General features: G+C 46.4%; 1 protein-coding gene across 1 annotated transcript in view; it reads right to left on the reverse strand.

Annotated features, from left to right (window-relative positions):
• Positions 1–26167, reverse strand: part of ILVBL (ilvB acetolactate synthase like) — a 115640-nt gene extending 89473 nt beyond the window's left edge. Inside the window, exons 1-6 of the mRNA XM_073585506.1 lie at positions 26010–26167; positions 22398–22522; positions 20073–20274; positions 19128–19255; positions 18775–18913; positions 13997–14108 (exon numbers count right to left, since the gene is read on the reverse strand). Coding sequence (XP_073441607.1) covers positions 13997–14108; positions 18775–18913; positions 19128–19255; positions 20073–20274; positions 22398–22514 — 698 coding nt within the window. The 5' untranslated portion in view covers positions 22515–22522; positions 26010–26167. The remainder of the gene's footprint in view (positions 1–13996; positions 14109–18774; positions 18914–19127; positions 19256–20072; positions 20275–22397; positions 22523–26009) is intronic.
• Positions 26168–26837: the final 670 nt, after the last annotated feature.

Consider the following 26837-nt stretch of genomic DNA (forward strand, 5'->3'; position numbering starts at 1 on the left):
AGATTGGCTCTTCAATCACATATGAGGGGTAGGGGTGTGGGCCATACTATTTCATCTTTACCTCTGATAGGAATCCTTAATTCGCAGGGTCCCCAAGGTCTCATATCCTCTTTATATACATACATGCTGTCAGTAGGGGCAGAATCTGCTATAAGCTCTATTAAGAGGAAGTGGGAACGACTCATTCCTAATACGCAAAGAGAGGAGTGGGAGGAGATTCTGGAATCTCCGACCGGAGTAACACCATCTATTAATAACAGAATGATACAATTATATATAATAAATCAATCATACTTGACTCCGATGTGACTTTTTAGGATGAGTCGACTTGCCAGATGCGGAATTTATTCATATGGTGTGGCAATGTCCCACTATCCTACATTACTGGAAAGAGGTGAATTCGCTACTGACATCCCTGGTACAAACCCCTGTCCCTCTAGAGCCATTGGTCTGCTTGTTTGGGGTATGGGAGGAGGAGATTTGGGATCGCTATACTGGAGTCTTCCTGCGCGAAACACTGTTCATGGCACGGAAGGTGCTGGCATTGCGGTGGATGGGAGGCTCATGTCCTTCCCTTAGAATTTGGATTGATTTGGTAAATTCAATTGTTCCATATGAGCACACGTTATACCAAAATAGGGGATGCCAGGGTAAATTTGAAAAGATTTGGGAGAGGTGGAATTCCTCTCGTCTTACTTTGCAAGATTGAGACGTCACATGCGAGATAATATGATATAGGAAACTAGGCTGCTAAAAACAGGATTTTTTGGGTTGCTTACCGTAAAATCTGCTTCTCGGAGCCTTCATTGGGGGGGGACAGAGACCATGGGTGTATGCTGCTGCCACTAGGAGGCTGACACTATGCACAAAAAAAGGTTAGCTCCTCCTCCGCAGTGTACACCCCACCGACCGGCAGGAAATTCCTCAGTTAGTGAGAAAGCAGTAGGAGAAGTAACAGAATAGATTGAAAACAGAACAAACAACTCAACTGTAAACAACCAACAAACATAACAGGAGTTGTAGAACATGGGAGGGTGCTGTGTCCCCCAATGAAGGCTCCGAGAAACAGATTTCACGGTAAGCAACCCAAAAAATCCTGTTTTCTCGTTCGCCTTATTGGGGGACACAGAGACCATGGGACGTCCCAAAGCAGTCCCTGGGGTGGGAAAACAAACATCCATCAGGCCAGCGGACTCACCACCGCAGCCTGCAGAATCCTCCTACCTAGGCTGGCGTGTGGACATTGTAGAATTTCACAAACGTGTGAACCGAAGACCAGGTTGCAGCTTTGCAAAGCTGCAGCGCGAAAGCCCTGTGGCGTACCGCCCAGGAGGCACCCACTGCCCGGGTAGAGTGCGCTCTGATCCCTGGAGGAGCCACTCGATGCTTAACTCGGTAGGCCTCCAAGATTGCCGATCTGATCCAGTGAGCAATAGTGGCCTTTGAAGCTGGGTGACCTTTCCGCGCCCCATCTGGAATGATGAAAAGAGACTCTGTCTTTCGCAAGGAAGTCGTCCTGGATAGATAGACTCTCATCGCCCTGACCACATCCAGCTTGTTCAAGGACCGCTCCCGAGGATGAGTTGGACTCGGACAGAAGGACGGAAGAACAATATCCTCATTGAGGTGGAAAGAGGACACCACCTTAGGCAGGAAAGAGGGCGGAAGCCGCAGAACAACCTTATCCTGGTGGAGTACCAAAAAAGGGGAACGGCAAGAAAGAGCCAACAATTCCGACACGTGCCGGATGGAAGTGATGGCCACCAGAAAGGCTACCTTCCAAGAAAGGAGAGAAAGGGAAACATCCCTGAGAGGTTCAAAAGGAGGACCCTGCAGAACCTCGAGAACCAGATTAAGATCCCAAGGATCTACGGGCGCTCGGAACGGAGGAGCCGTGTGAGCCACGCCTTGAAGAAAGGTCTTGACCTGAGGACGGGAGGCCAACGTCTTCTGAAATAAAATGGACAGCGCCGAAACCTGACCCTTCAAAGAGCTGAGGGCAAGCCCCGCATCCAGCCCTGCCTGAAGAAACGCCAGAACCGAAGGGAGTGAAAAGCACATGGGCGCGATGTCATTGGCCTCGCACCAAGTGAAATAGGCCTTCCAGACGGTAATAAATTTTGGAAGATGATGGCTTTCTGGCTCGGATCATGGTATGAATTACTCGATTGGAAAATCCTGCCTGTTTCAAAACCTCGGTCTCAACAGCCACGCCGTTAAATTGAGCGACCGAGAATTGGGGTGGCAAATCGGGCCTTGAGACAGCAGATCTGCCCTGTCTGGAAGCTTCCAGGGGGCGTCCGCGAGAAGATTGACAATGTCTGCGAACCAAGACCTTTTGGGCCAATTCGGGGCGATGATAATGACTGGGATTCCTTCTGCGTTGATCTTCTTCAACAGTTTGGGAAGAAGAGGCAGGGGAGGAAACAGGTAGGGCAGTTGGAACTGCGACCAAGGAACGGCCAGAGCGTCGGCGCCCACTGCCATAGGGTCTCGAGACCTGGATACAAACTGTGGGACTTTCCTGTTGAGGCGAGACGCCAGCAGATCTACGTCCGGGGTTCCCCATCGACGGCAGAGCAGATGAAACACCTCCGGATGAAGGGACCACTCTTGGCTGAGAAAATCGGCGGCCCAGTTGTCTACGCCGGGAATGTGTACCGCGGAAATTGTCGGCACGGAAACCTCTGCCCAATGAAGATTCTTGGACACTTCTGCTAGGGCTGAGACACTCCGTGTCCCTCCTTGGCGGTTGACATATGCCACCATCGTGGCATTGTCTGTCTGAATCCGGACAGGCATGCCCCTGAGGAGCCTCTCCCAGTGAACGAGAGCCAGATGAATCGCTTGTATCTCTAGGACGTTGATCGGCAGAGCAGATTCCTGAGATGACCATCGACACTGAACAGTGTGATTGCGGAACACTGCCCCCCAGCCGAGGAGGCTGGCATCCGTTGTTACAATCTGCCAGTGAATGGGAAGAAAAGACCGTCCCAAGGAAATGAGAGGTGACGTCAACCACCAGTTGAGTGACCGTTTGATCCGGTGTGAAAGACGAGCAGGACGATCCAGGGACAGAGCCGACCTGTTCCACCTCGACAGGATGGCGTGTTAGAGAGGTCTGGTGTGAAATTGGGCAAAGGGAACTGCCTCTATCGCCGCCACCATCTTTCCCAGGACCCTCATGGATGTTCGGAGGGACGGAAATCGTGTGATCTGCAGCAATCGTACATCCTGCTGCAGGGAAAGAATCTTCTCTTGTGGGAGAAAGACCCTTGCCCGACAAGTGTCGAACAGTAGGCCCAGAAACACAAGCCGCTGAGTAGGAACCAGACAGGACTTTTTCCTGTTGACGATCCACCCGAAATTGGAAAGAGTGTCTAAGACGATCGTCAGACTTAGGCGAGCCTGTTGAAAAGAGGAAGCTTTGATCAGAATGTCGTCGTGGCACGGAAAAAGGACGAGACCTCTGATCCTCCACAAGGCCATCAACGCAGCCATGATCTTCGTTAAGACTCTGGGTGCGGTGGCGAGACCGAAGGGCAGCGCGACGAACTGGTAATGTTCCTGGCGAATCGCCAACCGCAGGAACTTCTGATGTCCGGAGAATATGGGAACATGTAGATAGGCATATTGGATGTCTATTGAACACATGAATTCCTGCTCCTCCACGGAAGCGATTACCGAACGAACCGACTCCATCCGGAAGTGGCGGAGGCGGACTCTTTTGTTGAGTAGCTTGAGATCCAAGATTGGTCGGACCGCCCCGTCTTTTTTCGGCACCACAAAGAGGTTCGAATAAAACCCTGTGAAACGCTCGGCCTCGGGAACGGGCACAATCACCCCGGAACTGAGGAGAGAGGTGATGGCTGTAAAGAACCCCGGGATCAAGGCTGGATCTTTTGGAGGGCGGGATTCAAAGAAACGATCTCGCGGACGAGAAACGAACTCTATCTTGTATCCTGACGATACAACCTCCCTGACCCAAGCGTCCTCCACTGAGGCCAGCCAGACATCCCTGAAGAAGAGGAGTCGACCTCCCAATTGGAAGGGACCCTCGGAAGTCCGACGATAGTCATGCTGATGTGGACCGTCCAGATCTGGATGGTCTGCCCTGGGTAGAGTGTGATCGCCAGGAGGGGGTGGGTCTGAAGGATACTTTCTATCCTGACGTGCCTGCGGTATCTGTTGGTTGGAAGGGTTCTCCGCCGTATTGAAACGGCGGAAAGCCCGAAAGGGACGAAACTGACGCCTTAGTGGGGGTCTGCGAGGCTTCAACTGAGGGAGGAGGGAACTCGTGCCTCCGGTGGCGTCCTTAATAATCTGATCCAATTGGGATCCAAAGAGGCGCACTCCCTGAAAAGGCAGATTAGTAAGAGACTTCTTAGAAGACAAGTCCGCCTGCCAGGCCTTGAGCCAAATCGTACGTCGGATTGCCACTACGTTGCTTGACGCCTGAACCGCGCAGGATGCGGCATCCAAAGAAGCAGAAAGCAGATAATCCCCCGTATGGGAGATCTGATTGGCGAGATCGGCCAACCGCTCTGGTTGTGCTTTATCTAGGATGCCCTTACGAAGATCCTCTGCCCAAGTAGCTATGGCCTTTGCTGCCCAAAATGAAGCAAAGATTGGACATACCGCCGCTGAAGCCGCTTCGAATGCAGACTTTGCTAAGGATTCTATAATCCTATCATTAGAGTCATTTGAAGACGCCACACCTGAAAGCGGGAGAACCGTGTTATTAGAAAGTCTGGACACGGGTGGGTCCACCGAGGGAGAAGCAGACCAGTTGTCCGCGAGCTCTTTGGCAAACGGGTACAGCACGCCGAGACGCTTTCCTCTTTGAAAGCGTCTGGTCGGATCTTCTCTTTCCTTGGTAAAAATCTTTCCAAACTCGGAATGGAAAGGAAATACCCTGGAGGGTGTTTCCGCCCGTCTGAACGAAACCTCCTGATCTGAGGATTTCGCAGGGGAGTCAGCAATGTCGAAGGTATGGTGAATCGCTGCAATGAGGTCCTGCACAGTAACCTTCATATTCGCATCCTGGTCCGAATCCAGCTCTAAAATCCCCTCAGATGACCTGTCCGAGAACGCTTCACCTGACTCGGGAGAGGAGGCCTGGGAGGGAGGCTGCTGAGAAGGACTATGCGGTGAGATGGGACAAGGAGAGGATTCCGGCTGGAGATCCTGCCTGGGTCTTTTGCGACTAACACTGGCTGGCTCAAAATGGAATCTCTTGAGACCTGCTGGACCCTGCAGAAGTGTCCAGGGGCAACTTATCGAGAACGGCTACTAGGGACTGAGACACCTTGGTGAGGTCTGCCACTGATTGTGTTAGAGACGAAGCCCAGCTAGGAATGGGGGGTTCACTCTCGCATGGAGCATTAGATGGCTCCTGGACAGCGTCGGGCTGAATCGAATTGCTGCAGTCTAGGCAGAGGGGAGTGGACTGACCTGAGGGAAGTTTGTGATTGCAAGAAGAGCACGCAAAGTACTTGACTAAGGTGCAAGAGGAGGCAGGAGGACGAGAGCGGTCAGACTTAGAATTAGACATACTGACGGACAGTCACTGAAGCAGTGCCGGAAGGTTGGGGGACAGGAGGCAGAGGAGGGTGTCAGTCTGCAGTCGCAGAGCTACTCACGGTCCGGTGTCCTGCCGCAGCTTCCAGCAAATGAAGGTGCACGGCTCGTCTGGGCTTGCAGGGGGCACGGCAGATAGGACAGCGTCCGGCTGACAGGCTGCGAAAATGGCGGCAGCCTGAGAACAGAGCAGGAAGCGCGCGCTTCCCTGCAGAGACCGAGGAAGAAGATGGGCGGGCTAACCGCCGATGCTAAAAATGGTGCCATCCTATGGAATAGCCAGACTGGGAGTGGGTGGAGACAGCGCCGCCTCAGGGAGACCTAGAGTGAGGGGAGAAGGCGGTGGGCGGGCTTAAAGCAGGCGGGAGGAAAGCCCGCCCGAGAAAGAAGGCGGGGGGCGTGGCCGCGACGCAGGACAAGGCCCAAGATGAAGCCGGGGCCTGGATTAGATGTGGTGGCCGCCTGTCAGTGCGGGGCGGCGCAGAGGCCCCGCAGCACTGCCGCGGTGACCGCTCCCGAGGATCGCTGGGGCCAGGCGGGAGAAAAACCCGCCTAGGAATGCAGTGGGGGTGAAGTTGCGGCAGAACAGGCCGATAACAAGCCGGGGCCTGAATTAAATGCGGCGGCCGCCGGGAGGCGTTGCAGCACTGCCACAGCGACCGCTCCCGAAGGATCCGTGTCTGGAACTGCTGAGGAGAATGGAACTCGGGGCCTCATACTTACCATGCCTGATCCGTCTCTGATGTAACCTGTGAATAAAGGCACCTTCATCCAGCGTGTGTTGTCATTCCTGTAGAAGAGTATCCGTGCCTCATCCGACCGACAGGCTCTGGTAAGCGAGTGGGTGGGAGACTGGGAACGAGGACTATCTGAATCGCCTGACACACATCCGTGTTAGGGGGCTCTTGGTCCTGCTGTAGAGACCTATGAGGATACGGGGTGGCAGTACACGCCGTACTCATAGTCTCTTTGTGGGACTACAGATGTGATTCTTCACTCTGTATCCCTCCGGATTACCTGAAAAAAAAAACGACGCACATTGAGGTAGATAAGGGTCTAAGAAAGACCCGTGTCCACCTCCTACTGACACTAAGCTAAACTGAGGAATTTCCTGCCGGTCGGTGGGCTAACCTTTTTTTGTGCATAGTGGCAGCAGCATACACCCATGGTCTCTTTTTCCCCCAATAACGCGAACGAGAAATAGTAGATATTAGTTGATGTTGTGGTAGTTGTAGTTTAGGAATTTTTAGTTAGACTTCATTATCTGAGCGATATGACAGGGCATGTGAAACTTGATTGATATACATGCTTTACAGTATATAACCTATTTTTTTTTTTTGCGAAAGTTTGGAAAGATATGTACACTTTACCTTATCAATGAGAGTGCGCAATCTCTATGTTTTATATTTCACAATGGATGGAAACGCATATGCTCTGTATAATGTATGTTATCGTAAGTCAATATGTATGTTGCACATTTTTATGTCCTGAGGCTCAAACGAATTTAAAAAAAAAAGTAAGTGATTATGAGAATCCCCTTGAACGAAGGATGGCCATGAGCGCTGCCATGACCTTCGTGAATACTCTGGGGGCAGAGGCCAGGCCGAAGAGAAGAGCCGTGAGCTGATAGTGGTCCTCCTGGATCGCAAACCATAGGAAACTCTATGAAGATAAGCATCCTGAATGTCTGCAGAGCAAAGAAATTCTCCCGGTTCCATGAAGGCGATTACCGAACGGGCCGGTTCAATCACTTGAGGTTCAAAATCAGACGGAGCGATCCGTCTTTCTTCGGAACTACGAAAAGATTGGAGTAGAACCCCGAAAAGCATTAGTTTTGGGGAACAGGTACGATTACTCCTGTGTTTAGTAGGGAAGAAAAAAAAATAACAAATTCACCGCACTCTCTAATGGAATAATTTGCAACCATCAGTGGAATTTTATTTTACATAAAAAAAAAAAAGATAAGTGCCAAGTTACAAAAATTGGTCCAAAACCCAGTAAAATAGAAACACCCGACGTTTCGACCCTCCCGGGTCTTGATCATGAGGTTTACTTGAGTTCAAAAGGAATGGGAGCCAGGATTAGTGAATAGCCATATATAAGCTTCCATGCTGGTAATGGTAGGCTGGAGGGAGGGACGAAACGTCGGGTGTTTCTATTTTACTGGGTTTTGGACCAATTTTTGTAACTTGGCACTTATCTTTTTTCTCGTGTAAAATAAAATTCCACTGATGGTTGCAAATTATTCCATTAGAGTGTACGGTGAATTTTTGCTATTTATTTCAGGGACCACCACGGTCCGTTCTACCAGTACCTCGCTTCTACAGTGACCTTGAGTGCACACCAATACCTACTCTACTTGTAGTAGGGAAGAGACGGACGGAAAACCCCTGGGGCCTGAGACGGATGTCTTGGCAGGCGAGACAGAAAGAAACGTCTTCCTGGGGGAGATAAGAAAAATTGATTTTGTAACTGAACGTAACTATCTCTCTGACCCAGGCATCATCGACAACCGACAACCAGGCCTCCTGGAAGAGAAGAAGCAGGCCTCCCACCCTGGAGAGATTCCCGGGTGGGGGTGACCTGTCACGTAGAGGAGAACCTGTTGGCGCGAGAACCTGAAGGTTTGGAAGAGCGACCCTTTGGTTGCCAGTGAGGAGCTGGTTTAAAGGACGGCTTCTTTCTTTCCCCTTGTGCGGGAGAGTGGTCCTGCTGGGAGGGAATCCGTGAAGAAGAGAAGGGCCGATAAGAACGGAAATGAAGCGACATTTTCCTATTGAGAGAATGTTTAGGCCTGGACTGGGGAAGAGAGTTGCTTTTCGCTCTGGTAGCATCTGAAATCATCTGATCCAGTTTGGACCCGAAAAGCCTAGAGCCTTGAAAGGCAAGGTTAGTGAAAGACTTTTTTAAGGGTGGATCTGCATTCCACACTTTCAACTAGAGGATGCGGTGTATAGCAATGATGTTGCTGTTTGCCCTGGCGGAACAATAGGCCGCATCTAAGGAGGCGGTCAGAAGATATTTGCCAGCATGGGCAATCTGGTCTGCCAAATCTGCCATCTCATCCGGAGGAGCTGCTGCTAGGATACCCTGGTGAAGCATTTTTGCCCAGGCAGACATGGACTTTGCCACCCAGCAGGAGACAAAAATGGGACAGAGGGAAGTGCCAGCCGCTTCAAAGGCTGATTTAGCCAAGGACTCAATCTGCCTATCCGTAGCGTTCTTAAGAGATGCACCATCCGGCAGAGAAAAGACCGTCTTGGAAGACAGGCGAGAAACCAGCAGGTCCGCATTAGGGGACTTTGCCCATCTACCATCAAGGTCTGGACTAAAGGGATAAAGAATGTCTAGCCGCTTCCTTCCTGGGAAGCGCTTTTTAGGAGGTTCCCAGTGTTTAGCCATAATTGCTTCAAATTCCCTGTGATTGGGAAAAGTTGTACCTGTTTGAAGGAAACAGAGTGCTCCTGAGCAGGTGCCTTGTCCTCCTTTAGGTTAAGAGTTTGGGTAATTGCCAAGATAAGGCTATTGACTATATCCAGCATTTTTGAGACCTGGTCCGTATCAGACTCAGACTGGGAATCCGCATTCAACCCAAAAGCTGCCTCCGAGGAGGGGGCATGGGGTGGGGAGGGCTTCCTAGATGATGCAGAGGGACCTGGGGAACTGGATGAGGAACTGGAAAGAATCATAGAATGGTAGACCTCCTGGGTCATCTGGTCCAACCCCCTGCTCAAAGCAGGATTCACTAAACCATCCCAGACAGATATCTGTCCAGCCTCTGTTTGAAGACTTCCATGGAAGGAGAACTCACCACCTCTCGTGGCAGACTGTTCCACTCATTGATCACCCTGTCAAAAAGTTAGAGCCCGCTTCCTTTGCTTTGTACCCGATCTGTCCCTGCAAAGGTCGTGGTCAGGTGCGCGTGAATCACCGTGAGAGGCGTTCGGAGCACTGGTGGCGGCAGACAAATGTGGAAGACGCTCCAGGACCTGGACAAGGGACTGTGATACTTTAGTCAGGTCACAGACCAACTTTGACATGGCAACAGCCCACTCCGGAGGAAGGTGTGTACTCTCATCCCGGGCATTAGGGTGCTCCTGTGGTGCAGACATGGTGGAAGGACTGCAGGACGGGCAGAAAGGGGAAGGCTGACCTGAGGACCACTTTCTTTTGCAAGAGGCACAGGCGTAATGAACCACAGTTGGCTTTGAGGGGCAATGAGAAGCCTCTGCAGGGTTGGGCATAAGTCGAGCCTTGGTAATACTGCTGAGAAGGGCTATATAGGGGAACAGAGAAAGGAGAGAGAGAGAGGTCAGAGCCTACCCAATGTCAGCGACAGTCAGCATATAACTGTGTGGTTTGCTGTGCCCCCCTGTGGAAGATGTCCGCAGGCTAAATGCAGGTCTGATGCAGAGGGCGCAGAAGATGTGCAGATAAATGCAGTGTCTCAGACAGGATTATATCCGCTGAGGCACAAGCACCAATATATCATCCGCTGAGCTGTGTTACAGCAAGCACGATGCAGAGCAGTGGGCATGACTGAAAAGCCAGCGAAAAAGAAAACTTCTGATTGGCTGACACGCCGGGGAGCGTCAACAGTCAGGAAGATATGCTGGCCGGTGGAAACAGAAAGCACCCCACGGATTGCTTGAATCGCCGAAGGAGTTACCGGCAGGGAGAAGAAGCTCCATGATAGGAGCAAAAGCACGCCGAGGATATGCACGCGAAACAGGTGTCGTGGCCAGGTCAGTGCAGGAGAATCTGTGACCCAGCGAGACCTGCTATTGGTGTAAAAAGAGCGCGCAATTCAAACACGAGGTGGAGAGTGGTCAGGGAGGAGGTGCGGCCAGGAAGGGGGATGGGCCAAAGGTCTGGGACCGGCCAAGGAGAAATGGCCGAGACTGTGTGGGGATTATTGCATTAAAGCCGCCATGTTACATGTCTGAATGGGACGAAAAATTGCCGTGTGCCGCTGCAGTAGGGGGGACATACATATCTGCAAGGTGGATCCACGGCTGCTCTTCAACGATGAGGATGTCTTCAGGAGACCTGAGATGGAGGACGGTCCTGGTATGATAGCTCCTCCTTCCTGCACCATTTCCAAATGGTGCAGAAGACGGCGTCAACCCCTAACAAGAAGGGGGGAGGCCACCGCTGGTGACCACAGTCTTCCTCCCAGCCCTCTCCGAGGAGAGGGGTTGGGTGGAGAAAAGGCAAGGACCGGCCATTGGGAATCACCCTGTAACACCCGTAAAGGTGACAGGGGATTAGGTACTGCCTGTGGGTTCGAGAGTGGGCTCTCTTGGTCGCATAGGTACGGGAAAACAGAGTGAGAAATTACATCATATTACCCTAAGGAAGAAGAACCTGAAAAACAAAGCGAAAAGATTAATTAAACACAACAAGAAACCTGAAAAGGAAAAAATGCGAATCTAGGATCAAATCCAGGTCCACCTCCTACACACACTAAGCTTAAACTGAGGTACTTGGTGCCTGTCGGTGAGTGTACACTGCTGAGGAGCAGCTATTTTCCTTTTTTCGCCTAGTGTCAGCCTCCTAGCGACAGCAGCATACACCCATGGTTACCCGTGTCCCCAAATGAAGCGATAAAGAAATGGGTCGTGGCTGGGTCTTCCAGCAAGACAATGACCCAAAACATATAGCCAAGGCAACAAAGGAGTGGCTCAAAAAGAAGCACATTAATGTCATGGAGTGGCCTAGCCAGTCTCCAGACCTTAATCCCCTAGATGGAGGGAGTTGCATCTCCGAGTTGCCAAGCGACAGCTTCAAAATCTTAATGATTTAGAGATGATCTGCCAAGAGGAGTGGACCAAAATTCCTCCTGACATGTGCGCAAACCTCATCATCATCTACAAAAAAAAGTCTGACTGCTGTGCTTGCCAACAAGGGTTTTGCCACCAAGTATTAAGCCTTATTTGGCAGAGGAATCAAATACTTATTTCTCACTGCAAAATGCAAATAAATGTATATAATTTATGCAATGTGATTTCTCTTTCTCAATTTTAAAATTAACCCACCCTTAAAAATTATAGACTGTTCATGTCTTTGTCAGTGGGCAAACTTACAAAATCAGCAAGAGATCAAATACTTATTTCCCCCACTGTATGTTAAAAATAGACTCGGAGTCTGCAGTCAATCAATGGTGGCATCTAGAACTGGGACCGTGGAACCCATGGAGATCTCCAATTCAAAAGTGAGTGCACTATGCATGAACCACACGACAGACAGGACATTATATTTTCTTATCGGGGTGCCAGGGTGTGAAGAACAGCAGCCACTTGCCGTGACTACCACCGTGACCACTTCACACCAGGAAGCATACACCCAGCTACAGAGGTGAAGTGACGCTGACGAAATGAGCAGCGCATGTGTGAGATTTGCAGGAGCTGGTGATGGCTGATTAGGCAGGGAATTTAATCCTACATAGGTCAATGCTGTTGAGTTGGAGGGCATGAGGTAGAGATGAGCGAAATTATTCGGAAAACGTTCGCCAATCTCAAATTCAGCATGTACATTGCACATTCGGAGTCGTGTTTGGATTCCTGAGATTTTTCCTCAAAATCGGCAAAATTTGACCAATGCTTAGTAAATCATCGAGTTTCCACTAATGCTTCTGTTAGGATAGTGGTGCTATATGATGAGCGGGGGTAAGTGTTTGATGAGGGGAAGGTGTGGGGAGATGTCAGAGTAGGGGCAAACTGTATTTTTGTTTTTTAATTAACTTAATGTGTGAAGATTTCAGCAGCCAATCAGCATGCAGAAACCATCCGCAATGTCCAGACACAAGGGCTTCTGTCATTGGCTGCCGAAGTCACATGTCCCTCTCAATATAAAAAGCGGATATGTTGTTTTTCTGCCACTTTTGCCATGTAATAGCACAGAAAGGCTGCTCCTGCTGAAAGTATTCAAATAGTTAGCTAGGCAATTTATTGTCAGCTAGTTAGGATCATGAGTCAAACTGACTTTCCAGCATCTAAATCATTTGTGCTAATAGTGTGGTGCAGCCAGGAGTGACACACATATACATACACTATTTGGTGCCTGCACTAGAAGAGGCTTTAAGAGGAGAATGTCTCCATCTAAAATCAGAAGGCAGGTGGAGGTACAGACTTTAGCCTTAGGGCAGAGACACACTGGCAAATTTTTCGTCCGAGAATCGGATTGTAAAACTTGCCCTGGCCGGCACCTCTCCTGACCGGAACTTCACAGCTGCATAGTAATCCATCAGGCTGTCAAGCTCAAGTCAGGAGAGGTGCCGGCCAGGGCAAGTTTTACGATCCGATTCTCGGACAAAAAATTTGCCAGTGTGTCTCTGCCCTTATAATGAAAAACAAAAGTCATTTGAAAGGCCATTGTCACGCCATGTCATTTCAAACTTTACATAAACTCATAGTACAGACGAACATAAGAATCTCTATGATAGATCTAATCTGAGAAATCTGATTCTTTCTCCACTTATAAACCATCACTCTTGCCTCCTGAACTCTTCACTTTGAAAAAAAAAAAAAAAAAAACAGTTCAAATCCATCTAAGATGATCTGCCAGCTTACTGAGATATCAGATCACAGCTGCCTGTAGAGGTCTATGGAATGGGGATTAGAAAGGGAAAATCAGAAAGACATGTGAACTGCTGTTTTCTAGTGTTTATTTCATCCCAGTGCTAGGTTTACAGCTATACTGTTCAGTGCAGCTGCTGCTTCTGAAAAATGTGCTACATAGAGACAGGAGAGTATGACTTCCTCATATAGGATATCTCTAGGAGACATCCTAGCAGCTAGTCTCCACCTACTAACTTAGAGACAACTGAAAATTAGAGTTAAAGGGGTTGACCACTACTCGGACAAACCCTTAACAATCCCTAGGTCTCTTCCAAGTAAAATAATAACATTTACACTCACCTCCGGTGCTGGCGTCGTTCGCTGACTCTCCCGAGGATCGTATCGCATTGTCATGACACGCAATCCCCGCAACCGATGAACGCTGGCTTCACTGTTCCCTCCTACAGATGTGATCACATATCCGGAGGCAGTGGAAGCGGCAGCTGCTCTCTTACTTTCTCCATTGTCGTGGTATGTCCAAAGGAGAGAACAGTGAAACCAGCAATAATTGGCTGCAGGGATCGCATGACATAATGTCACACGATCCACGGGAGAGAAAGTGCCAACACTGCTGGAACGGCGCCAGCAACAAAGGTGAGTATAAGTGTTATTAATTTTCTGGGAGACACATGGGAATTGAGAAGGGTTTGTCCGAGCAGTGTACAACTCATTTAAAGTCTACAGAGGGAAAAAACTGTAGGATGCAAGACTCATAATATACATTTGTACATCATTCTTATACCAGATAGAAGGGGGCAACTTTTCCTGAATACCAGGCCAGCAAATATTTCACATACCAGTTGATTGTTTTTCCCATGATCCCTTTTGGGGCTCCTTTTGGGGCTAGCTCTTTTTGGATGACATGATATGGATATAGAATATCGATAGGAAATTCTATGAAAACAGGGCCTGAAAACGCAGAGAGGGAAGACAGAATTAGGGTGACATTCTGATTTCAACAGAATACATGGTACAATTTTTGCAGCACATTAATCATGAAATTTTGCAGCATTTTTTTTCTGCCATCGTAAGTTGTACACCGCATTCTCCTATGTCTGATTAAATCCCTACTCATCTCCACACTCCAAGACAATCAACAAGTCAGAGATAAAAATAATAATAATAATTTTATTTCTATAGCGCCAACATATTCTGCAGCACTTTACATTATAGAGGGGACGTTTACAGATAATAGACATTACAGCATAACAATAACCACATAGATCAAAACGGATACCAAGAGGAATGAGGACCCTGCTCGCAAGCTTACAATCTATGAGGAAAAAAGGGGAGACACGAAAGGTGGGTGGTAACAATTGCTTTTATTGTTTGGACCATCCCACGTGTAAGTATCGGGTGTTCCTGTTGCTGCATGAACCAGTTAGTCTAAATATGTAACAGTACAGACACAGAGAGCTATTAACTGCAAAAAGCATGTGAGAACACGACGCAAAGGACCTGGATATGGTAAAAAATTTTGAAATGGGCCAAACAGGAATATTTAGGTTAGTGCGTTGAGGCGATAGGCCAGTCTGAACAACTGCATTTTTAACCCCTTCCTGACATCAGACGTACTATCCTGTCCATGGGACCAGGGCCCCTATGCCCATGGACGGGATAGTACGTCTACCGCCATCAGCGGCGCCCACGTGGTGAGCGCCGCTGATCGCGGCCGGGTGTCAGCTGATTATCACAGCTGACACCCGGCACAATGTGTCAGGGGCGGTCACGGACCGCCCCCGACACGTTAACCCCTTGCACACCGCGATCAAACATGATCGCGGTGTACCAGGGGTTAAAGGGAAGCATCGGCAGAGAGGGGGCTCCCTCCGTGCTTCCCTGAGCCCCCCACGGCAGCGCTGCTGCGGGGGGCTCCTTTCCTGCAGGCCCCCGAATCCAAGATGGCGACGGGGGCCTGCAGGAAGCTGGCTTCCTCAGTGCCTGCAAAGCGTAGGCATGAGGAAGCCTTCGGCACTGCCTGTGACAGATCGCTGATCTGTCACAGTGATCTGTGATGTGACAGATCAGCGATCTGTCACAGGACAGTGATGTCCCACCTGGGACTATTTAATAAAGTAAAAAAAAAATAAAAAAAAAAGAGTTAAAATAATTTTAAAAAAATAATCGGCAAATAAATTAGAAAAAAAAAAAAAAAAATATTCCCCCAAATAAATCCATTTTTTGGAAAAAAAAAAACAAAACACAACAATAAAAGTACACATATTAGGTATCGCCGCGTCCGTAACGACCCGCCCTATAAAACTGTCCCATTAGTTAATCCCTTTAGCGAACCCCTTAAAAAATACAAATAAAAAACGAAGCAAAAAATAATGATTTATTATCATACCGCCAAACAAAAAGTGTAATAACGCGCGATCAAAAAGACGCATATAAATATCCATGGTACCGCTGAAAACGTCATCATGTCCCGCAAAAAACGAGCCGCCACACACCATCATCAGCGAAAAAATAAAAAAGTTATAGCTCGCAGAATAAAGCGATGCAAAAATAATTATTTTTTATATAAAATAGTTTTCATTGCATAAAACCGACAAAACATAAAAAAAACGACCTAAATGAGGTATCGCTGTAACCGTAGTGACCCGAAGAATAAAACCGCTTTATCAATTTTACCGCACGCGGAACGGTGTAAACGCACTCCCCCAAAAGAAATTCATGAAACGCTGGTTTTTGTTCATTCTGCGTCCCAAAAATCGGAATAAAAAGCGATCAAAAAATGTCACGTTCCCGAAAATGGTACCAATAAAAACGTCAACTCGTCCCGCAAAAAATAAGACCTCACATGACTCGGTGGGTCAAAATACGAAAAAATTATAGCTCTCAATATGTGGTGATGCAAAAACTATTTTTACAATAAAAAGCGTCTTTTAGCGTGCGACAGCTGCCAAACATAAAAACCGCCATAAATAGTAAATCAAACCCCCCGTTATCACCCCCTTAGTTAGGGAAAAATAATAAAATAAAAAAAATGTATTTATTTCCATTTTTCCATTAGGGCTAGGGTTAGGGCTAGGGTTAGGGCTAGGGCTGAGATTAGGGTTAGGGGTGTGTTGGGGTTAGGGTTGGAGTTATAATTGGGGGTTTCCACTGTTTGGGCACATCAGGGGCTCTCCAAATGCAACATGGCGTCTGATCTCAATTCCAGCCAATTCTGAGTTGAAAAAGTCAAATGGTACTCCTTCCCTTCCAAGCTCTGCCATGCGCCCAAACAGTGTTTTACCCCCACATGTAGGGTATCAGCCTACTCAGAACAAATGGCAAAACAATTTTTGGGGTCCAATTTCTCCTGTTACCCTTAGGAAAATAAAAAATTGGGGGCAAAAATATCATTTTTGTGGAAAAAAATGATTTTTTTATTTTCACGTCCGAGCGTTATAAACTTCTGTGAAGCACTTGGGGGTTCAAAGTGCTCACCACACATCTAGATAAGTTCCGTGGGGGGTCTAGTGTCCAAAATGGGGTCACTTGTGGGGAGTTTCAATAGTTTAGGTACATCAGGGGCTCTCCAAACGCACATGACACCCGCAGACCATTCCATCAAAGTCTGCATTCCAAAACGTCACTGCTTCCCTTCCGAGCCCCGACGTGTGTCCATACAGTAGTTTTCTCCCACATATGGGGTGTCAGCGTACTCAGGACAAATTGGACAACAACTTTTGGGGTCCAATTTCTCCTGTTACCCTTGGGAAAATGAAAAAATTGAGGACTAATTGATCATGTTTGTGGAAAAAATACGATTTTTTTATTTTCATGCCCGGGCATTATAAACTTCTGTGAAGCCCTTGGGGGTTCAAAGTGCTCACCACACATCTAGATAAGTTCCTTAGGGGGTCTAGTTTCCAAAATGGTGTCATTTGTGGGGGGTTTCCACTGTTTTGGTACATCAGGGGTTTTCCAATCGCGACATGGTGTCTGATCTCAATTCCAGCCAAAAACGTCAAATGGCGCTGCTTCCCTTCCGAGCTCTGCCATGCGCCCAAATAGTGGTTTACCCCCACATGTGGGGTATCAGCGTACTCAGGACAAATTGAACAATAACTTTTAGGGTCCTGTTACCCTTGGGAAAATAAAAATTGGGGTGAAACGATCATTTTTGTGGAAAAAATATGATTTTTTAATTGTACCGCTGTACGTTATAAACTTCTGTAAAGCCCTTGTGGGTTCAAAGTTCTCACCACATATCTAGATAAGTTCCTTGGGGGGTCTAGTTTCCAAAATGGGGTCACTTGTAGGGGGTTTCCACTGTTTAGGTACATCAGGGACTCTTCAAACGTGACATGGCGTCCAATCTGAATTCCAGCCAATTTTGCATTGAAAAAGTCAAACGGCGCTCCTTCCATTCTGAGCTCTGCCATGCGCCGAAACAGTTGTTCCTCCCCACAAATCAGGTATCAGCGTACTCAGGACAAATTGCACAATAACTTTTGCAGTCCAATTTCTCCTGTTACCCTTGGTAAAATAAAAAAAATTGAACCTGAAGAATTTTTTTTGTGAAAAAAAGTTAGATGTTCATTTTTTTTTTTAAGTATTCAAAAAAATTCCTGTGACGCACCTAAAGGGTTAATAAACTTCTTGAAAGTGGTTTTGAGCACCTTAAGGGGTGCAGTTTTTAGAATGGTGTCACTTTTGGGTATTTTCTATCATATAGACCCCTCAAAGTGGCTTCAAATGTGATGTGGTCCCAAAAATAAAATGGTGTTGTAAAAATGAGAAATCGCTGGTCAACTTTTAACCCTTATAACTTCCTAACAAAAATTTTTGGTTCCAAAATTGTGATGATGTAAAGTAAACATGTGGGAAATGTTAGTTATCAAGTTTTTTGTGTGCTGTATCTCTGCGATTTAAGGGCATAAAAATTCAAAGTTGGAAAATTGCGAAATTTTCAAAATTTTTGCCAAATTTCCGTTTTTCTCACAAATAAACGCAAGTTATTTGAATGAAATTTTACCACTAACATGAAGTACAATACGTCACGAGAAAACAATGTCAGAATCACCGGGATCCATGGAAGCGTTCCAGAGTTATGACCTCATAAAGGTACAGTGGTCAGAATTGTAAAAATTGGCCCGGTCATGAACGTGCAAACCACCCTTGGGGGTGAAGGGGTTAAGGCACGCTTAAAACTGTGGGGATTGGGGATTAATCGTATTAGCCTGGGTAGTGATCTGGTAATTTGACTTTCTTCTGCTCTCAGCCTATCAGAGGGTGATCTGCTGCAATCTTTGGAGGTACCTGGCAGCAGGTGCTTTGTTCCCTGTGTAGCACCTCTACAGGTGAAATAAAGTATTACACAATTCCTCCTGAAATCTATGTGCTGCTGGTATAGTGCAGCAACATGAAAGGTCCTCCAGCAGGGGTGTAGCTATAGTGGGAGCGGGGGATGAAGTCGGGTCATCAGGCCTAGAGGATCTGTTTCGTCCATATAAAAAAAGCAATATTATTAAGGAGCTGGCATAGTTGGGAGACTTAGCTTTGGTGTCCACTAACTTCAAGCTACAGTTGCAGCATTTTCCCCTACAACTGCACATCCCCTTCAATGCGCAGCCTTACTCACCTGGAGTTCCTGACTGGGCCTGAGCTAAAGCTTTCTTTAACACCGGGACAATGTCACGTATCGTCCTGACAGATGCACAAAATTTACAAATGGGCTTGAAAAGGGACAATTGGTCTATATCCTGGAGAGCTCCTCGCCCCTAGATTCCAAAAGGAAAAAATACATATGTCAGTAATACAGAAAATATCTACAAATTGCTCTTTTGTTGGAGGACGTTCATCCTGGGCCTCCTGTTTCCTACGGCTGTGTGCATGTTACTGCAGGTGAGAGCGTGGTACGACACAGATTCTATTTTCCTGATTCTTAGGCGTCATGCACAGTCTTCACCTCTTTTGCATCAGCTTATGATTTACCTGTAGCAATGTTGCCGCTGCTCCACCGATCAGCAAGAGGGGGGACTCCGCCATCTGAGCATTTTTAACAGCAGTCACAGTATTGGTTAATCCTGGACCGGCTGTTACTGCTGCCACTCCGACCGTACCTGCACCAAAATAACGTGTATAAGTAAATTTACTGCTGAGCCTATAATTCATGGGGGGAGAGGGGCGGCACAACCATTATGTGGTACAAGAACCACCATGTAAGATTTTACCACTGCCATGGTCATCAATGACCCCAATAAGACTAGGATCATTCCCGTCTTAGACATTCCCAGCATTTAAAGAGCGCAGGGCACAAATGTCTGATATGTTCCACTTTTAGGCCATTCATGCATACCGTAATCGATTACACGGCACAATCCCTGCCATTAAACGGCAGTTGATCACCTGAAGACAAGCCAATGGGCGGTCTTTTACTGGGTCTGTATAGACAGGCTGACGACCATTCTGTGCACCTAGGATTACAGAATGCTCTGCAGCACGTCCTGTTTACACGGGGCAATGTGCTGCCGAGAACGTGGATTTTTTTTTTTTGCTAGCTTAAAAATAATTTCACCCAACGAACGTACATTTCGATCATTCATCTGGTGATCAGCAGCCTGTTTAGTGTGGCTGATAGTCAGGGACAACTCAGGCTCGTTTTCAGATTGTTTCATCTAAATAGGCCATAAGTCTATGCATCTGTAAAACAGAAACCATCAACACACGTGACCCCACGATGCTGCCCAGAACAGGGATTGCAACTCATCCCTCCTGCAGCAATACCCCGCATAGCCTGAAGACAGGTGAGACACTGTTTCAGGAAAAAAGCAAAGATTTTTCTAATTCCTTTAACACAGATGGAAGGACAGGTAATATATACATAGTCATCACTCATTTATTATTTTATATCCACATAAAGCATGGACATTTTCCTACCCGAGAGTCTGGCTACTGCATCTGCAGCAAATACCGCCGTGGCCTCGTGTCTCGTGTCAACCACCCGTATTCCCAACTTTTCACTTGCAACCAAGATGGGCGAGATATGGCCTCCAACTAGGGTGAATAAAAATTTTACACCGTGGGATTGAAGCACTTGAGCCACCAACTCTCCTCCATGACATGGACTTTGAGTTTCCACCTATAAATAAAATAAATTTAGATGTATTTAGGGTCAGAAGTTAAAGCTCGGCTACAGAAGATAGGGGAGTACATAGACCTTCTGGGAGCCCATAGCAAACATCCAAATTGGGAACAGACTCCAGGAACTGGATGGCAACTAGCCCCCCTCACTCAACTCAAGGGCCCCATAGAAGTCGTGTAGGTCACCATCACTGATATGCCACTGGTATAGGAATTTCATATGATATGAGACTTGGGTGACCAGAGTCTAAAAGCTGCTTTGAATGCAAGGAGTAACCTTGCAGCCTGTCCAAAGCAATAGCAGATACATGACAAAAAGTAGTAAATTTTCCTTGGGTTACCTGAATTTTTCTAGAAGACTGAAGAATAAGAAGGAGATTGAGGCTGAACTTACATGTCCATTTTTGAATTCTCTCCCCTTGCTCCCCCAGTAAAGTCAGACCTTGTTATCCTCCATGTTCTAAAATACATGGGATAAGACAGTTCACAAAGGGATCCTATCTAATTTTGTTAGTCCTTTGACTGCACTTTTTAATAAATGACCGTTCCGGCCTGGGGTGGACTCGGATTGTTCTCTAGGCTGGAACGCCTCAGAGGGTTTTCACCTGTATCACATCCTGAAAGATTCCCCGCTCCCTTCTTTCTATTCCTTTAGGAGGGCCCACCCTGAGACTCCTCTCTCCTGTCCAACTCATTTAATAAATCTGACCACTACAGACTCTCACTTTATTGCTCCACTTTCTCCGCAGGAGGCATATTTCCACCAAAAGAGAACTCTAACCCCTACCTTGTAGAGACCACAAGATCAACTGTTAGAAGACTTACTATCGGAAATAAATATCACCCTGGGAAAGAGAACTTGGCGCCCAGTGGATCAGTAATCTGTTGTGGTGGATTGGATTCCGCATCCCTCTGTTGAACTTGATGGACATTTGTGTTTTTCAACCTTATTAACTATTGCAGGATGAAGGGCTTAATTCCTTCAATTCATCACTCACATTAATTTGTGTTAAAGAGAAGGATCAAACTCCTCACCAGGGGGTGCAGAAGTCTGCTTAACATCTTCCCTTCCATCTTGAAGGAATGTAGGAGGTGTGGGATGAGCAGAAGGACCATGCTTCATTTATGGTGGGACTGTCCAAAATCAAAACCTTTCTGGAACATGGTATTCATTACTTACTGTAAAGTCAGTGATTGTCCTCCTGTAGCTACTCCTCAAAGTTCCCTACTCCCCATTATGCCAGGCTCATTTGAATTTTTTAAATTTATCAAGAGAGACGTTTTACGCCATTTTTTCAAGGAGTCATCCCCCACACAATGGAAGTCCACTGTTGTACCCAAAACGGGAGAATAGTTCTAGGAACTCACTGCTATAAGGATGGAGGCATAATTAGCGGTAGACACTTCGACTAATGACAAATTTTGGGTTACTTGGCAGTCGCGATTATCATTCCAGGACTCCATAAATTACCAGAAAGTCTTTCTTATTCATTTCATGTATCCCTCTTTTTTTTATCTTTTCCACTTTCTTATTACAAGGTGTCTGAAGTGAAGGGCAAACTTTTGATTGTTCCTCTTAATCAGTAAATTAAATGATCAATGTTTTAGACAAGTCAATTTGATGTCTTGTAAGATTCTTTCCCCCTGGGGATTCTCTTGTTTCTAAATGTTTTTGGTTTTTTTTTTTATAAAAAAAAGAAAAAAAAAAAATCAATAAACTTATAAAACCATAAAGACAAACCCAAGATCAAAGCATTAAGTGGAGCCATCTTCAATCTTTTTTATTGTTATTTTTTGGGGGGCATGAATTTATGGTTTCGCCAGTCTAAAATGGCATCAGGAGTATCGACAGTTTATTTAACCCGTTACTATGAAATAGTCATATGTTGAGCTGCAGGATTGATAGAGCAGGAATCATGCGTGTGTTTCGAGAGAGTTGATTTATTAGACATTAAATACATGACGGCAGAGCTCGTTTGCCCGGTTAGGCTTTAAATATGGTTTTGTGGTTTCAACATAAATAAGAGATGTTCTGTAATATGGGGCTGTTATTAAGTGAGAAAATCTTCCAGTTGTGGATTCATATTGTGTAATGCAAAGTTTCATATGCGTATGATTTACCTTATGAAAGAGCTGATAGAGGACACCCAGACGGTGCCCCAACCACAGCAGTACAATGGACACTAATGCTCCAATGGCTGCACCCACAAGGTATACGCACTCACAACCGTGATCCATTGAAGTGCCTGATAAAACAAAACAAATTTATATTATATACACACACACTTTACAGTATTTTTTAAGTTGTTCTTTTGCTTCATAAATACAACTTTCTAAATAATCTTCGTCTAGGCAAGTACAAATCCATCAGAACTTCTGCTTGGTCCCGATTTCTCTCTCTTTTTTTTTTTCTTCCCCTTCCAACTTAGTATTAGGCTGCATTCACACATCCAACCAGCATACAAGGCTGCCAGGACCTGGTCAGTCCATAACACATGGATGCATGAATCCAGCCTTAAAGACAGCAGCAGGGAGATGGAAGGTGTTGTACACAGTTTTCTTCAATGTGGAGAGAGGAGAAAGTAACTATGGTTTCAGGGAGGGCAGGAAAAAAATGGAGGATTTAGACAATGCGAAAAAAATATGTGCAGCATAGTAGAAGCTGTGCTGATACAATTAAATACAGCAGTACCTTGAGTACACATACATCCAGCATGTATTAGGCCGGGGTCACACTAACCGACGCAAAATACGGTCCGTAGTTTAAAGGCGTAATACGGATGAATGACCCCTAAATAGTGCTCCGTATGTCATCCGTAATCAAGGTGTGGTTGCGTATTTTGCGCATGTAAGCATCCGTATGTAATCCGTATGGCGAGATTTCCTCGCCGCCTTGCAAAATGGACATATAATGGAGCCCTATGACAGGGTTTCTAACAGAAACGAAATAATAGATATAGACACATATACAGTATATATATATATATATATATATATATATATATATATATATACACACACACACATACATACACACACATACACACACAAGTCATTGAGATAAACATATATATATTTCACAGAGTTCTTCATAGCAGAATAGCCGCTAATTATTCGCCATCCCATAGTCGAGTGCCCATATACCCATCATACATATCCGCCATCCCATAGGCCCGTGCCCATATACACATCATACATATCCTCCATCCCATAGTCCAGTGCCCATATACCCATCACACATCCTCCATCCCATAGTCCCATGCCCATATACCCATCATACATATCCTCCATCCCATAGTCCCATGCCCATATACCCATCATACATATCCTCCATCCCATAGTCCCATGCCCATATACCCATCATACATATCCTCCATCCCATAGTCCCATGCCCATATACCCATCACACATCCTCCATCCCATAGTCCCATGCCCATATACCCATCACACATCCTCCATCCCATAGTCCCATGCCCATATACCCATCATACATATTCGCCATCCCATAGTCGAGTGCCCATATACCCATCACACATCCTTCATCCCATAGTCCCATGCCCATATACCCATCATACATATCCTCCATCCCATAGTTCAGTGCCCATATACCCATCCTCCATCCCATAGTCCCATGCCCATATACCCATCATACATATCCTCCATCCCATAGTTCAGTGCCCATATACCCATCCTCCATCCCATAGTCAACCATTATGACATCATAATGAGCGGCGACGGGGCTTGCGACCTATGATGACATCAGCGTCTCCATGGCAACCGTTGTGACATCATAATGAGGGGCGGGGCTTGATACGTACACACTGCTTCCCCAGTATGCAAATAGGGGCATTATGACATCACAATGAGGGGCAGGGCTTGACACGCACACACTTTTTCCCCCAGTATGTAGATAGGGGAAAAATTGTTTGGTGAATTGGAACGCGCGAGGTTAAAATTTCACCTCACAACATAGCTTAGGACGCTCTCGGGGTCCAGACGTGTGACTGTGCCAAATTTTGTGGCTGTAGCTGCGACGGTGCGGATGCCAATCCCGGACACACACACACACACACACATACATACACACACACACACACACACACACACACACACACACACACACACACACACTTTGAGCTTTATATATTAGATATATATGTATATATCTATTCTTTCTTTCTTTATTAAACCTGTCAGTGTGAGTTTACTGTATAGCGCACTGAATTGCCGGCTTTGATAAAAGACACCTGGTGCGTATTTCTCGCAAGTCACATGTGTGGTCCGTGTGTAATCCGTATTTTTTGCGCACCCATAGACTTGCATTGGCGTATTACGGCCGTAGTACGCTGACAATCGCAGCATGCTGCGATTGGCACGGACCGTAGAATACGGATGAGAAATATACGGCTGGTGCGAGGGACCCCATAGAGAATCATTGGTCCGTGTGTAATGCGTGCTTTTAACGCCTCTCACTCGGCCGTATTCCTCGCCAGTGTGACCCCGGCCTTACAGGGAGAAAAACTCCCCCCAAAAAAATTTGAAACAAGGATCAGGCTTTAAACAGCATTTGACCGAGTCTTAAAATCAGTGAAGGAACAGAGATTGTAGACTGAAAAGGTCACCACTAACATATATGTAAAAATATTTTTTTCCAATTCAAAAGGTGTCCATAGGCTTTAATGTGCACAGACACGAGACAGCTGTCATTTGGATAACAGCCATCTCTCCTGATGTTCCCATACACATGCAGTTCGGCCAAATCAGCAGGTTCACGCGACACTTATGTGCATGGGGACGTTTAGATTACATTTCTACCTTATACTGACTGAAGTTTGGTTCACAACTGGCAGGGCGGTAACACAGGAGAAACCTGACAGCAGATTTATTGTGGGGAGGTTAATACCGCATCAATAAGAAATAGTTTATGGCGCAATAATACTCACTGTACAGCCCTTTAGTCAATAGTGGCGTCCCTTCAAGCCGGGTATGGGTACACGGCAGCATAACCCCTATAAATCCCATACATACACAGACTATACATAGATATAGACACATAGAATGCATATATGTATTCTATGTGTCTATATCTATTCTTTCATTTCTTTATTAAAACTGTCAGTGTGAGTTTACTGTATCGTGCACTGAATTGCCGGCTTTGCTAAAAGACACCTGGTGCGTATTTCTCGCAAGTCACATGTGGGGTCCGTGTGTAATCCGTATTTTTTGCGCACCCATAGACTTGCATTGGCGTATTACGGGCGTAGTACGCTGACAATTGCAGCATGCTGCGAGTGGCACGGAGCGTAGGATACGGAGGAGAAATATACGGCTGGTGCGAGGGACCCCATAGAGAATCATTGGTCCGTGTCTAATGCGTGCTTTTTGCGCCTCTCACGCACCCGTATTCCTCGCCAGTGTGACCCCGGCCTTATACACATATATGGCCTGAATACACTCATGCCCCTACTTAGCGACACGATTACGCAGCCTGGAGTGAGTAGTACGCCAAAAACATCACAATGGGAAATTCTAGTTGTCAGCAGAGCTCCCCTCAGGCTGCAAAACGCAAAGTTTTCAATTTTGACTTTTTCAGGACAGCTTTGCACAATCCGAGGCTTAACGTAGAAGTGGATTTCAGCAATATTAATCCTGTCGATAGATTATCATATTTCCACTATTGTTTGGTGCTCCTCAGGGACCCCGAGCACCTTACCAAGGACCCTGCCCCATTACCTGAGTCAAGCAGCAGCCGAAGGGGACTGAAGTCACCGGCTTGTACTTCCTCCCTCTCCCCTGATCTTTACCCAGAGATCCTCTCTGGCTGCTGCTGCTCACGTGATCCCACAGATGTCACACGCAACTCACTGCTGAGACAGCAATAACAGGGTTAAACATTGGGACTGGGACAGGGGTTACCCAGGGAGGAGCTGCAGTAGAATGTTCTTTTAACTCTTTGCATCCCAAAGCGCAGGGACTACAGGGGTCGTTCCGAACGCTAAGTTTCCAGAATGAGATTTTTCTGCATCGACCATCTAAATTAAGTTAGTGGCATTTTTTTTTCCTCATTACTTTTTCCATGAGTTTTTTTCAACTGCAATTTTTGTTTCTTTTTTTTTTATTATGTCATGTTTTAAATAAAACCGCTTTGGTTGACTAATCTCCTGCGTTTTGTGAGGATCACGTGCGTTTTCCTATCTGCGTTTTTTCTTCAAGTCATTCAAGTCTACGAGTAAAATCCGCAAATAGAAAGTGTATTTACTACGTGAGATTAACTTGCATAATTCACAATTGCACCCCAGGTCAGTTTTTGCAGGGGTAAAAAAAAAAAAAAACACGTAGTAAAGGGCGTGAGAATGATATTAATCCCGTCCACTTTACTGGGACTGAAAGGCTGTGTTCACACGTTGCGTTCTGCTGCCTTTTTTTCTGCTGCCTTTTTTTCTGCTGCCTTTTTTTCTGCAGTATTGATGCGTATTTGCTGCATTTTTATTGTATTTTGTGCATGCTGATAAAAATAAATGTCCCAAAAAACCCACGATGCAACCTGACACTTGCATTTTT

Source organism: Dendrobates tinctorius, unplaced genomic scaffold (assembly GCF_039654945.1).
Source record: "Dendrobates tinctorius isolate UK_male_01 unplaced genomic scaffold, ASM3965494v1 ptg000086l, whole genome shotgun sequence".
NCBI lineage: Eukaryota > Metazoa > Chordata > Amphibia > Anura > Dendrobatidae > Dendrobates > Dendrobates tinctorius.